At 36.8% G+C, this 13,259-nt stretch overlaps 1 protein-coding gene and 1 pseudogene across 1 annotated transcript; both read right to left on the minus strand.

The window, feature by feature from the left end:
* Positions 1 to 1,224: 1,224 nt before the first annotated feature.
* Positions 1,225 to 8,045, minus strand: LOC120217032 (annotated as a pseudogene).
* A 1,658-nt stretch (positions 8,046 to 9,703) lies between these two features.
* On the minus strand, positions 9,704 to 12,239 carry LOC120217068 (sucrose transport protein SUC2-like). Its single transcript, XM_039214291.1, has 4 exons — positions 10,852 to 12,239; positions 10,268 to 10,331; positions 10,137 to 10,180; positions 9,704 to 10,033 (listed from the first exon to the last, which is right to left on the minus strand). The coding sequence occupies exons 1-4, from the start codon at positions 12,154 to 12,156 to the stop codon at positions 9,857 to 9,859; spliced, it is 1,590 nt and encodes a 529-aa protein (XP_039070222.1). The 5' UTR covers positions 12,157 to 12,239; the 3' UTR covers positions 9,704 to 9,856.
* Between the last annotated feature and the right edge of the window lie 1,020 nt (positions 12,240 to 13,259).

Genomic DNA, 13,259 nt, shown 5'->3' on the forward strand with positions numbered 1-13,259 from the left:
AGAAATGAAGAACAATGTAATGATTGGATGATATTTTTTTACGAATGTTAATTATTCGATCATAAAGCATAATAGAATAAAATATTAATAATTGATTTTAAATAATTAAATAAGTAAAAATATAAGTTAAATATTTATTTTTAAATTAAGCTTTACTATACCATGAATACACAAATTAGTGTCGCTATTCGTTTTAAAATTCCTCCACAGTCACCTATCCACCTCCGAATTATGTGCAGAGTTATAGATTCTCGTCACGTTGGCAGGCAGAAGAGTGAAAATAGTTGTTAATTTGTTGATGTCATCGGACCTTACTCAATTTGAATAACTTAGATACAAAAAGTAACCAGTAGCCACTTTGTATGTTCTTTTATATAATTAATATTTTAATAATATAATAATTTCTACAAGTGATTTACTTAAATTTTCACATAAATTTAACATTTATATGATATATATTAGGAATGTTCACAGTCGGTTAATTGTACTATTTATTTTAAACAGTTAATCGTTATAACAATTATTAAATTTTATTAACTACAACCTAACTATTAAGAAATGCGGTTAATCATTATTAACAGTTTGGTTATAGGATAACATATGGTTAACCTATTACAATTTTTTTCAAACATAACACAACTTAAAGTTTTCAAATTTTCATAAAATTTACGATGATGGAAGCATATAAAAATCTTTTTTTTTATTTATAAATGCATTTTATTTTATAAATATATATATTATGAGGTATATTTATTTCTTTACAGTTTAAAATCTTGTGTGTATATTTATATTTTGTAATTTAAAATTATGTATTTCTTTCATCTATGTTTGATTTAATGTGGTCCTATTTAAGATAAGCATGATAACTAGAAAATAGGAGAAATCATTTTGATTTTATTTTTAATTCTATTCTTTAGAAAGTATAATTAATTAATTATAATAAATGGTTAACCATTTATTAAAATTCATTAACCGTAACTTTAACCGTTAATTGATATTTTTAATGGTTCAGTTAACCGAAACCGTTTAATCTTATCGGTTTGGTTAATTAACCTATAAGATATAATGGTTACATCGGTTAATATTTACAGTTAATGATAACGGATTAATTTAAACACCCCTAATAAATATATATTTTGTTTATCAAAATTTTCCACACAAAATCTAAATATGAAATATCACATATCATTAAAACATATAAATATCTACGTGTATATAGTAAGATTTGATGTTAATTGATTGGTTCTGAATCAGACCTTGCAATTCAATTCAATGAGAAGAAACATATACAGATTTCGTTGGTTGAAGGAAGTGGTTCTGCTTTGCTGCGGCCATTTCTAATTCAATCCATCTTTGTCGCCGCTTAATTTGTTCCCGGCGAGCTTCAGATTGCCGGTGATCGATTTCTCGGAGGCACTTTTCGTATAAATTTGGATCCATTTCTTCTAACATGCTCTTCACATTCTCTGTTAATTGCATTACACTTTTGCTCCAATGCACCTTTAGGTTGCTCTCCATGCTTTCTACCACCACCGGAAACACTTCTTCCATGCCCGCCGATGCCATCTTCACGAACTGCTCGTTGTTCCACACATACAGTGCTCGCTCCGCTACCTGATATCAGTGATTTTCAATGTGACACACGACACGAACAGATGTCATCGAACAGTAATATGAAACAATTGGTGATCATAGGCCTAAGGGCTCACATGTGAGTTGCAGCTATTCAAACATCTTGTAATTCGAGAGCATAAGGGTACTGCCAACGTTCGGTACTGATCGGGATCAATATTCTCGACCAGCTCTTCCAATTCTCCGATGGGAAAACTTCTTTGTGACAATCGGTGATAGGACAGTACCTTAGAATTCTCCGAACAACGATTCCTCCAAGTGCGGACACTTTATGCACGAACTGCGTGACGCAATAGGCCAGCTCCCTATGGTAAACTTGCAGGCCCTTGGCCTTGTGCAACGGAAGAAGCAATCTCATCAAGAAAAGCTTGTGTTCCTCTTTCAACGGAACCCCGAAGCCATTGATGATGCTTCCCCATATCTCTAGCAGCTCGCCGATCCCGCAATGCCTTTTGGTTTCGAAAAACGTAATGCAAAAACACATCTTTCATAGCTTTTCTCATGAACGATCTATGGGAAGTGAATATTGAATATATCCGATGGAAAACATTCTTCAACCCTTCTCTTTCTCGAGGATCTTCGGATTGAAACAGTGATCGATGTAATCCTTGAGTTTTTTGGGGTCTACATTAACAAGCCTAAGAAGAATATCATAAACAAGCTACAGGTGAGGCTATAGAGGTGTGGAAGTCAAAAGCTCGTTGTCATCAGGCAAAGCAGAGATAACAGAAGTACTATTCGAAGGCGGAGGAAGTGGCCTGTGTTGGGGAAACTGGGTTATTTCCCACACGAACGTAATTTCAAAATTGACCTAAAATGTCAAGATCAAAACCACCAAAGGTTGCACATCGGATAAACTTGTCAAACTATTGAATATTGAAACAAAATGAAAAAAACCGAATAAAAAACAATAAATGAGAGAACACACCAAATTTACGAGGTTCAAAGAGAATATCGTCTACTCCTCGGGTATCACACAGGATGATAGCATCACTATCAACAAAATATTACAACAAATTGAATTCTTTAGAATTCCCAAAGTGAGAGAATGATGAAAACAAATGGAAGAGAGAACTTGTTTTAGGATGATTTCTAATGGAAATACTTAGGCCTATTTATAGTTGAGTTTTAAGGACTAAACTTATAAATAACCTAATATTTTAGGGATCAAATATGGAATTCCCATGTTCAAAGTTTGACCATCAACCAAGATGAAATTTTTAATAAGTTGGCCACCAACCAAGATGAAATTTCTAACTTGCAAACTTAATTTCAAGCCAAATCTAACAAATCTCCACCTTAGCTTGAAATTACCAAGCCTACTCAACTTCTTCAACTCTCCAAATTTGTAGTGTCTCTATTTGCGCTCACAAGCGCCACACACCCGAAGCTATTCATGCTTTCAGGATGTTAATCAAGTTCAAACAATGATTGAACTTGATTACTGTTACCACCTTGGTCATCATATCTGCATGATTTTCTGATGTCGCGATTTTCTGAAGTAGAATATTTCATTCTTCAAAGATCTCCCGCACAAAGTGATACCTCACGTCGATAGGCTTAGTCCTTGAATGGTAGACTTGATTTTTCGCTAAGTGAATAGCGCTCTGATTATCACAATAGAGACTAATGTGACTTTGAACAACTCCCAAGTCTTCCATCAACCCGTTAAGCCAAATTGCTTCCTTTACAGCCTCTGAAACTGCCATGTATTCTGCCTCTATAGTAGACAATGCCACCGTAGATTGCAATGTAGACTTCCAACTTAGTGGGGCTTTAGCAAGAGTAAACAAATACCCAGTAGTTGATCGACGCTTATCCAAATCACCAACATAATCAGAATCACATATCCAACCACACACTGACCAAGTGTTTCATCCTGTTCAAAAACTAAACCAACATCCACGGTTTGTTGGAGATACCGTAGAATCCATTTCACACCTTGCCAATGTCCTTCTACAGGATCATGTATGTACATGCTCACAACTCCAACTGCTTGTGAAATGTCAGGACGCGTACACACCATTGCATACATCAAGCTCCCAACTGCATTAGCATATGGAACTTTTGCCATATACTCTCGTTCTTCGATAGTTTTAGGAGATAATTGAGAACTAAGTTTCAAATGAGAAGCCAGTGGGATACTTACATGTTTGGTATTTTCATTCATGCCAAAACATTGTAATACCTTTCTCAGATACTGCTTCTGTGTTAAACAAAGATTCTCTCTCTGTATATCTCTGTTTATCTCTATACCAAGAATCTTCTTGGCCTCACCTAGATCTTTCATCTCAAACTCTTGATCAACTGAGCCTTTAACTTGTATATCTCCTTTTGACTCTTCGAAGCGATCAACATATCGCCAACGTACAAGAGAAGATAAATGAAAGATCCATCTTTGAGCTTTTGCAAATACACACAATGATCATATTTTCTTCTAGTGTACTTTTGCCTCCACATAAAGCTATCAAATCGCTTGTACCACTGCCTCGGAGATTGCTTCAATCCATATAGTGATTTGTTTAGCTTACAAACCCATTTCTCACAACCACCATCTTTGTATCCTTCTGGCTGAGTCATATAGATCTCCTCTTCTAAATCACCGTGCAAGAAAGCCATCTTTACATCAAGTTGAGCTAGCTCCAAATTCAACTGTGCTACCAAGGCCAACAATATTCTAATGGAGGAATGCTTCACAACAGGGGAAAATACTTCATTGTAGTCGATTACCTCCTTTTGAGCGTAGCCTTTAGCTACCAACCGTGCCTTGTAGCGAACATCTTTCTTGCTATGAGATCCATCTTTCTTTGCAAATACCCACTTGCATCCAATTACTCTTTTACCTTTCGGTAATTGTGCCAATTTCCAAGTGTTGTTCTTTTGGAGAGATTGTATTTCTTCATCTTTGGCATTTTTCCACTTATCACTTTCCAAGCTTTGTATTGTTTCTTGGTAAGTGATAGGGATATCATCATCAACAACTGGAAGAGCATAGGCCACCATATCAACAAATCGAGCAGGTCTACGAATTTCTCTTCTTGGCCTTGTAACTGCAAGTGGTTCTGGTGTCTCCAATGGTTCTTGGGTTTGAACATCTTCATCTTCTGATTCTTCTATTGGAGTTGAAGAATCAGCTGCATCAACTTCTGGGATCATCGTCTGCTGAAACTCCACCTGTTTTGGAGTATGCTCCACCTGCTGTGGAGTACTACTTGTCTGGACAGCTTCATTTGTTACCTTCTTTACTAGGGCAGATTCATCAAAGGTAACATCTCTGCTACAAATTATCTTCTTGGTGTCTAAACACCAAAGGCTGAATCGCTTCACTCCATGGGTGATTCCAATAAAGAGAGCCTTCTTTGCTCTCGGATCAAGCTTGGATTCCTTCATATGATAATAAGCAGTGGATCCAAATACATGTAAGGAATCATAATCAGTAGCAGATTTTCCAGACCATACATCAAATGGTGTTTTTCCTCCTATCGCTGATGACAGCAGACGATTGATGAGATGGCCAGCATATGTCATAGCCTCAGCCCAAAATGCCTTGCCTAACCCAGCATTAGACAACATACATCGAACTTTCTCCAATAATGTTCGATTCATACGCTCTGCCACCCCATTCTGTTGTGGTGTATTTCTAACAGTGAAGTGTCGAACAATACCATACTCATGGTAAACGTCAAAGAATGGGTCACTTTTATATTATCCTCCATTGTTCTTCCTAAGACGTTTGATCTTTCTACCAGTCTGGTTCTCGATCATATTTTTCCATTTAAGGAAAATTTGAAGCACTTCATCTTTAGATTTCATCGGATACACCCAAACTCTTCTGGAAAAGTCATTTACAAAAGTTACAAAATAATGGTTTCCTCCCAAAGACGATGTCTTTAAAGGACCCCATACATCTGAGTGTATATAATCCACAATACCTTTTGTATTATGTATAGTGGCGTCAAACTTCATTCTCTTCTGCTTTCCTAGAACACAATGCTCGCAAAAGTTTAATTTGCAAGCCTTTGCACCTTTCAACAATCCTTTCTTTGCCAAAATTTGCAAGGATTTCTCTCCAGCATGTCCCAACCTCATATGCCACAACTGGGTTACGTCCAAATCATCACCTCCGGAAGTTGCTGCAACTGCTCCAATAATTGTACTACCTTGGTAGTAATAAAAATTATTTTTTCTGATGCCCTTCATCATCACAAGTGCGCCATATGTTACTTTTAAAACTCCATCTCTCATAGTGACTACTGAGCCTTTGGATTCCAAGGCTCCCAACGAGATGAGATTTTTCTTCAAATTGGGCACGTATCGGACATCAGTCAGAACTCTGGTTGATCCATCTTGATTCTTCAATCGAATTGAACCTATCCCAACAGTTTTACAGGCATTGTCATTGCCCATATAAACAACTCCTACATTTAGTTCTACTAAATCGGAGAACCACTCCCTATTAGGGGACATATGATAGGTACAACCCGAATCTAATATCCATTCATCTGAATGGAATGTTGTTGATGAAGCAACCAATGATATGTCAGAGTCATTTGCATCATGCTCTGCAACACATGAATCTGGAGCAGCTTTTCCTTTCTTCTTCAGCTTCGGACAATCTTTCTTCCAATGGACTTTCTCATGACAAAAGGAACATTCATCTTTTCCCATTATGGACTTCGACTTTGATCTCCCTCTCCATTTTGGTTTTGACTTTTCGAGCGACCTCTTGCCACCATGGCGCTTCGTACTTGTTCTCCTTCTTGGGTTTCTTCCTGAGCTCATAACTATACAAACCAGCATTTACATCTTTAAGGGTAACATTATCATTACCATGAAGTAACGTTGTCTCAAGGTGCTCAAATTCATTTGGAAGAGATGACAACAACATCAAGGCCAAATCTTCATCTTTGAAGGTTTCATCCATGCCCAATAAGTCTGCCACTAGCTCATTGAACGCAGTGATGTGTTCATTCATACTGGTATCTGGTTGATAATCAAATCTGAACAATCTTTTCTTAATGTGGAGATGATTATGAGAGCTTTTCTTTAGGAGATTTTCCTCCAATGCTTTCCACATCTTACTTGCAGAAGTCTCGTTATTGTAGCCATACTTCTGCTCCTTGGAAAGACAAGATCGAATCGTGCTGCACATCAAACGATTGATTGTTCCCCATTCTTTCTCCTCCATATATTTGGGCTTTTCTTCCTCAATGGCGATGTCTAGACCTTGTTGGAATAAAGCATCTAACACCTCACCTTGCCATATGCCAAAATGACCGGATCCATCGAACAACTCCACCGAGAAATTTTCATTTGACATCATCCTCTTCACCGGTCCGGATGAAGAGCTTGATGTCTCAACTGATCCGTATTTTGGCATTTTAATTCCAACGAACAATATTCAATATCACGAACTGTATCTTTTCAGTAACGGAACCATCAGTATAACCTCAACCAAAGCTCTGATGCCAATTATTGGGGAAACTGGGTTATTTCCCACACGAACGTAGTTTCAAAATTGACCTAAAATGTCAAGATCAAAACCACCAAAGGTTGCACAGCGGATAAACTTATCAAGCTATTGAATATTGAACATAATGGAAAAAATCGAATAAAAAACAATAAAGGAGAGAACACACCAAATTTACGAGGTTCAACGAGAATATCATCTACTTCTCGGGCACCACACCGGATGATAACTTCACTATCAACAAAATATTACAACAAATGGAATTCTTTAGAATTCCCAAAGTGAGAGAATGAAGAAAACAAATGTAAGAGAGAACTTGTTTTGGGATGATTTCTAATGGAAATACTTAGGCCTATTTATAGTTGAGTTTTAAGGACTAAACTTATAAATAACTTAATATTTTAGGGATCAAATATGGAATTCCCATGTTCAAAGTTTGGTAACCTACCAAAGAATTTTCCAATGTGTACAAGTTAGCCACCAAATATGAAATTCCCATGTTCAAAGTTTGGCCATCAACCAAGATGAAATTTCCAATAAGTTGGCCACCAACCAAGATAAAATTTCCAACTTGCCAACTTAATTTCAAGCTAAATCTAACAGCCTGAAGAGGTTGACGGCCACCATCGATACGAGACGCGTGACGAGGTCTTCGTGCAACGGTTTCCTCGAAGATTTGAGCAAAGAGACAACTTGGATGAGCCTGAGGTGCTTGAGATCCTGCTACGAAGGCAACTCCCGAGGGTCGGTGAAAGTGAAAACCAAACTGCAATCAGTGATCGTCGATAGGAATTCTTCGTGTTCGGAGTCGATACCGCCACCACCGGGACTCGAAAGGGGACTTCCGACATAAGGCTTGGAATCGAGATCGAAGAGGAGCTTGAAAGTAGTCTTCTTCTTGGGTGAGTTCCTGGGGGAATCCCTTGGAATGCCCATTGTCCCTTGCTCTGCTGTCCTCGGCTGGCTTGTGTGCTCTTAACCAGGTTTAAAGACCTCTCCTCTTCTTAGATGATGTTGTTGTTACTTTGTTGGCCGAAGGATAGCAAGCAACAAAAACAAGGCCAAAGGACAGTGATATGTTTTAGGGACAAGAAATTAACGTTGTAAAATCCGATGGAGGAAACTACTGGAATGTCGCCCAAAGGCCAAAGCTAAATGGGATTAAAAAGGAATTGAAGGAATCTTATTGTCCATCAATAAATTCATCTCTCTCATCATATGCATAGTGATAATTTTGGAGGCATTTAACAGTGACGATGAAACAGGAAGAAGAGGACAACATCCAAAGTTAAAGGGTATAGAAAGCGAGTTCTGGCTCACCAACTCACTGCCCAAAGCAATATTTTTGCAGCTACATCAAAAACACAGATCTTTTACAAGATCAAAGCATGTTGGTTTGTCCTAACTGCTATTTGCTTTTGAATAACAACTCCACGATAATATATAAGCTATACCCACCAATTCATGTTTTCCCGTGTCTTTATGTTTTAATTTTTATGTATATGGGATAATGGTACAGATGACCCCTCAAGTTTATCCAAATTTCTAATGTAATTTGCAGCCGGTTCGTATGATCAGGAATGATGATCACCGATCCGGGATGCTGTCCTTGGGGCATCAAATGCGTCACCTTTGTAATTGTAACTATAAAATTTAAATATTTTCTTTTGATAAATAATAGTTATTATCATCTTAGTATAATAAAAGGTTTCACACATGACAGAACAATATTTTACTACATGTTAAAATGAAAATAAATCTTTTTATTTGATAAAAAAAGAAATAATTATTTTTTTGGTTGCCTTTCTCAGTTTAAGGCTCCGATTTGGTTAATTCAGATCGACCCGCTTCGTACATCTGACTTTTGATGGGTGAGTCTCCTAGTAGGAATTTTCTGCACATCTAGTTTAAGCGTATCAAACTACTTATCACTTAAACTAATACTTATTAGTAAGAAATAATTATTTTAAAATAAAACAAAATTGGCATTTAGCCCCGTACAAAGATCTCGTGCCAAACAAAACAATAATTTAGATTTTTTTTAAAAATGAAATTATTTAAATTTTAATATTAAAATTTCAAAATTCAAAATCTTTAATAACTTACTCCTAAAATATTTTGGAATTTAAAATATGAAACTAAAATAATTTTAAAATTAATACTATTATAAGATAAATATAAAATAATTAAAAATAAAATTATATAAAAATACCTTAAGGATCCGTGGGAAAATCACAAATGATTCCTAAATAATTTTTCAAGAACCCAAAAAAATCTAAAAGAAAGATACTTTTTTGAGATTTAAAATTTATATTTATTAATTTTGTTTTACGTGTGTCATGCTATGGTGTCTTGTGTGAATTTTATTAAAAATAAAATAATCATATAACGGCGTGTTTCAATCTGCAACTATGAAGCAACTTAAGCACACATTGGACATTACATCCTTTTGATTTAAATGCTAAAAAAGCCATTTTGGCTAATTGATACATTTCATGATACCTTGACATAGTGAACATAGCTACATACAATGCCATTTAACCATACACTTACATCTTTTTTACTTCAAAACTAAAATGCCAATTTTGGTTATTCATACAATTTTAACACCAAAACGGCATGTGATCAGCTAAGCGTTGGCACTTCTTTTAATAAAAAAATGCCGGTTAGGGTTCTATGTTCGGTGCTTTATATAATAACAAAAGGATGGGGGAGGGGGGGAGAAACCACAAAGGAAATATCTAGTACTGACTGTTAATGAAAGCCAGCAGTTACAGTCTTGGTAGCAGGGACATCAGGTGGTGGAGATGGGAGCAAGGTTAAGGCAAATATTCCACTTGCCGCCGCCGCAACTGCTCCGAGTACAAAAGCCGGTAGGTTTCCACCTCCAAATATTGCATCAAATGGTCCACTCCCCAAAGACACCAATATCTGTAAATTCATTTCACAGCAAAATCAATCCCAAAGTTCTTTTTAATATATATTTGAAGTTTAGGTCAGGAAATTTATTATAGTCCCAGGGACTAAATATTACCTGCGGTATTACTATGGCGAGATTCAGCACTCCCAGAGAGAGACCTGTTTCAGAGCAAACGATTAATCAGTTTTAGTTTGAAAGGACGATTCAGTGTGTGCCTGGAAAAAAGAGATTATTGCATGGTTTACCTTGGCCTGCACCAGAGGAACTTGAAAATATGGATGCCAATGCAAAAGGAATGCTGTAAGTTATCTGCAAAAAAAAGAGGAAATTATCTTTTAGCTTGTGAAAAGATCCATTGATTTAACAAGAACTTTCCCTTATGGAACAAACCGAGTTTAAACTGTATTCTTGTTGTAAGTACATTTAAAAGAATCATCAAACCATCTGTTTCAGCTGGCCTGGCCAGACTCCACTGGTTACTTGGTTAAAAAAAGAGGAAAATTAAAGAAGTAATGTGCAAAATGAAGAAGAAAACAGAAGTTGACAAAGGAATCGAAATCCCTTGTATTAAGATGCAATAAATGACATGGGAAGTATCGAAAAACAGTAAGCCTCTATATACTCCAAAACATATTTATCAACACCTTGTGAGGCATCTCACAATACTAGGAAGACAAACAAAAATAAAACTACTTGATGAAGCTGTTTTGAGCATTTAATCGAACAGATGGTTTGCGAAATCCCGTAACGTATGAGATGATACCATAGACTGGGTTAATTAATATTTGTAAATAAAAGAAAAGGTGATTAGAGAAAAGAATAGACTTACAGCTAAGGGTATCCCCAGTGCTGAGAATAGAGATAATGCCCCGGCCTTGATTCCGGCAGGTGGCGGCAAAGGGACTACGACGCCGTCTACGGTGATGAATCGGCGGCTTGACTTAGCCAATTTGGTCACCAAAACCGTCATGGCCAAGCAAAAAGCAAGCAAAAAATTGACAATCCCCCAAAGCTTATTGACGCCTCCAACCCCACGCGCCAAGATCTCCACCCCAAGGGACGTGAAACCCAGCACCACAGAGTTCAACATGAGCCCCAACGCGCCTGCATGTACCCCTGAATTGTAGAGCTTCAATACGAGGTTGTTTCCCACTGAATCGCCACCGTAGACCTCTCTCCCCATCCAATCAGTGTCAAACAGCAAGAAAGGGAACCATGCAATCCAATTGAGACACGTCACCGCCAGGAGAATCCACATGGGTCTTTTCAATTCCTTAAGAGCACCGAATATTTCCATAAAGAAGGGCACCGGGATTGCTTTCGCTGCTGCTGCTTCCTCGACCTCAATCTCACGGCCACTCACGCTACCGGCCTTTTCAGGTTCCAGTGACCATGGCTTTTCATGCACGTACATGAGAGCGATGGAAGTGAGGGTTAACAAGAGCAGAATTGAGAAGAAGAAACAGCTTTTGAGATTTGCGCAGTAAACATCACAAGCTTTCGTGGTTGCGAAGGGGAAGATTTTGTGGAGGTGGGTGTAGGAACCGGCGGCGAAGCCGAGGACGTTCCCGACCGCCATGAAAAACGAAAAGAAGGCGTTTGCGGCCTGCGTTTTCTTCTGGTTATTCCCTGAAATATCAGCCAGTAACGCTCTGCATGGACCTTGTAACGTGTTGTTAGCCAAGTCTAGGATCCAAAACCCTATTACGAACACCACAATGGCACGCGGCTTCGTTTGGGTAGACAAGGAATCCCCAAAGAGATGACCTAAGTCGGCAGCGAAGCCTATAAGGACCACCGCTGTGGCCACCAGGGCGGCTCCCGTGGCTATGAAAGGCCGGCGACGGCCGAAACGGGAGGTGCAACGGTCACTGTGGTAACCAACGATGGGCTGCACCAGCATCCCAGAGATGGGTCCACAGAGCCAAATGAGAGAAGCCCATTTGTGAGGGATACCGAGGAGCTGAACATATGGGGTTAGCAGTGATAACTGCAAGGCCCACCCGAATTGAACACCGGCGGCAATTGAAGCCACGAAAATGATCTTTTTTATCGAGAAAGGACTCGAAGGAGGCGAAGGGGACTGATTTTGAAGCTGGAAAGAAGATTTCTTGCTGGACTCACCACTCTCCATAGCTTTACCACAAAGGGTGTTTTAGAAACTGGGATTTTAGTGATGGAAAACAAGTGAAATGCATGGGGATTTATAGAAAAAAATGGTTGAAGATACAAACACAATCCATTATGGTGAAGATCTGAGTATGTAGTCAACGTGTAAAACTGCCTTAAATTCTGTTTTCCATCTTTAGGACAGGAAATTCAATTCCCTTTGTCTTTTACTCATTGTGTATTTATTAAGCCACGTACTACATGAAAGCAATACTTATCTTCATTTTTAACTGTGAAGTGAGATTATCACTGCAATGCATAAAATTCACTCCACTTATAAATCCGAATCTGTTTTCCACTAATATGACCAATTTTACTATGGCTGATATAATAAAACCGATTTTTTAATCAAAATGTGAATTTTCATTTTAATAGGATATCTTCCTCAAAATAGAGAATTTTAGGATTGTTTGGTTCCAAAAGGTATAGATATTTTTTTTTATTTTTTTGGAAAATAGAAAACGTTGAAAAAACATGTTTAGTTGTAAAATTTAAAAATAATTTTCTAAAGAATTAAAATTAAAATTAGTAAAAATTAAAAAAACATAAAAAGGATGTTTTCATAATTTTTACTAACATTATTTTGAAAATTTTGAAGAATTGAAAAATATTGAATCTAGATTTTTAGCTTTAAATTTAAATCGTTCCAAAAATAATTTTTTGGTTTAATAATATATGAAACCCCAAAAATTTTATAGGAAAATCAATATAGTCTTTGAACATTTTTTACGTCCAATGTGGTCCTTATATTAAACATTTTAATAATTTAATTTTATAATATTTTATATTTAATGTATTGGATATCTTAATAATTATTTATATTTTATATTTTATATTTAAACAACTTCTTAATTTTTCCAAAAAAATTAAATAATTCCTCAAACTTTATGAAAAATAAATTAGGCCCTCAAACTTAGTAAAATAAATAAATGAAGCACATCTATCACATCCTCATCTATTGTGTAATATCACAACAACATCGTGAATTGTCACATTAACTTTGTAGGTTGTCCGGTAAACTTTGTGAATTGTATAGTAAAAAATTGTTAGAAAATGTTATGAAATAAT

The sequence above is a fragment of the Hibiscus syriacus genome, unplaced genomic scaffold (genome assembly GCF_006381635.1).
Source record: "Hibiscus syriacus cultivar Baekdansim isolate YM2019G1 unplaced genomic scaffold, ASM638163v2 tig00110177_pilon, whole genome shotgun sequence".
Lineage (NCBI taxonomy): Eukaryota > Viridiplantae > Streptophyta > Magnoliopsida > Malvales > Malvaceae > Hibiscus > Hibiscus syriacus.

What these genes read in the sequence shown, in the direction of transcription:
- LOC120217068 (XM_039214291.1), bottom strand. Translation starts at nt 12,156, where the DNA reads ATGGAGAGTGGTGAGTCCAGCAAGAAATCTTCTTTCCAGCTTCAAAAT. An exon ending in CACTGGGGATACCCTTAGCT is followed by an intron (nt 10,332 to 10,851) that starts GTAAGTCTATTC and finishes TTTTTTTTGCAG; the next exon opens with ATAACTTACAGCATTCCTTT. An exon ending in TTCCTCTGGTGCAGGCCAAG is followed by an intron (nt 10,181 to 10,267) that starts GTAAACCATGCA and finishes GCTCTGAAACAG; the next exon opens with GTCTCTCTCTGGGAGTGCTG.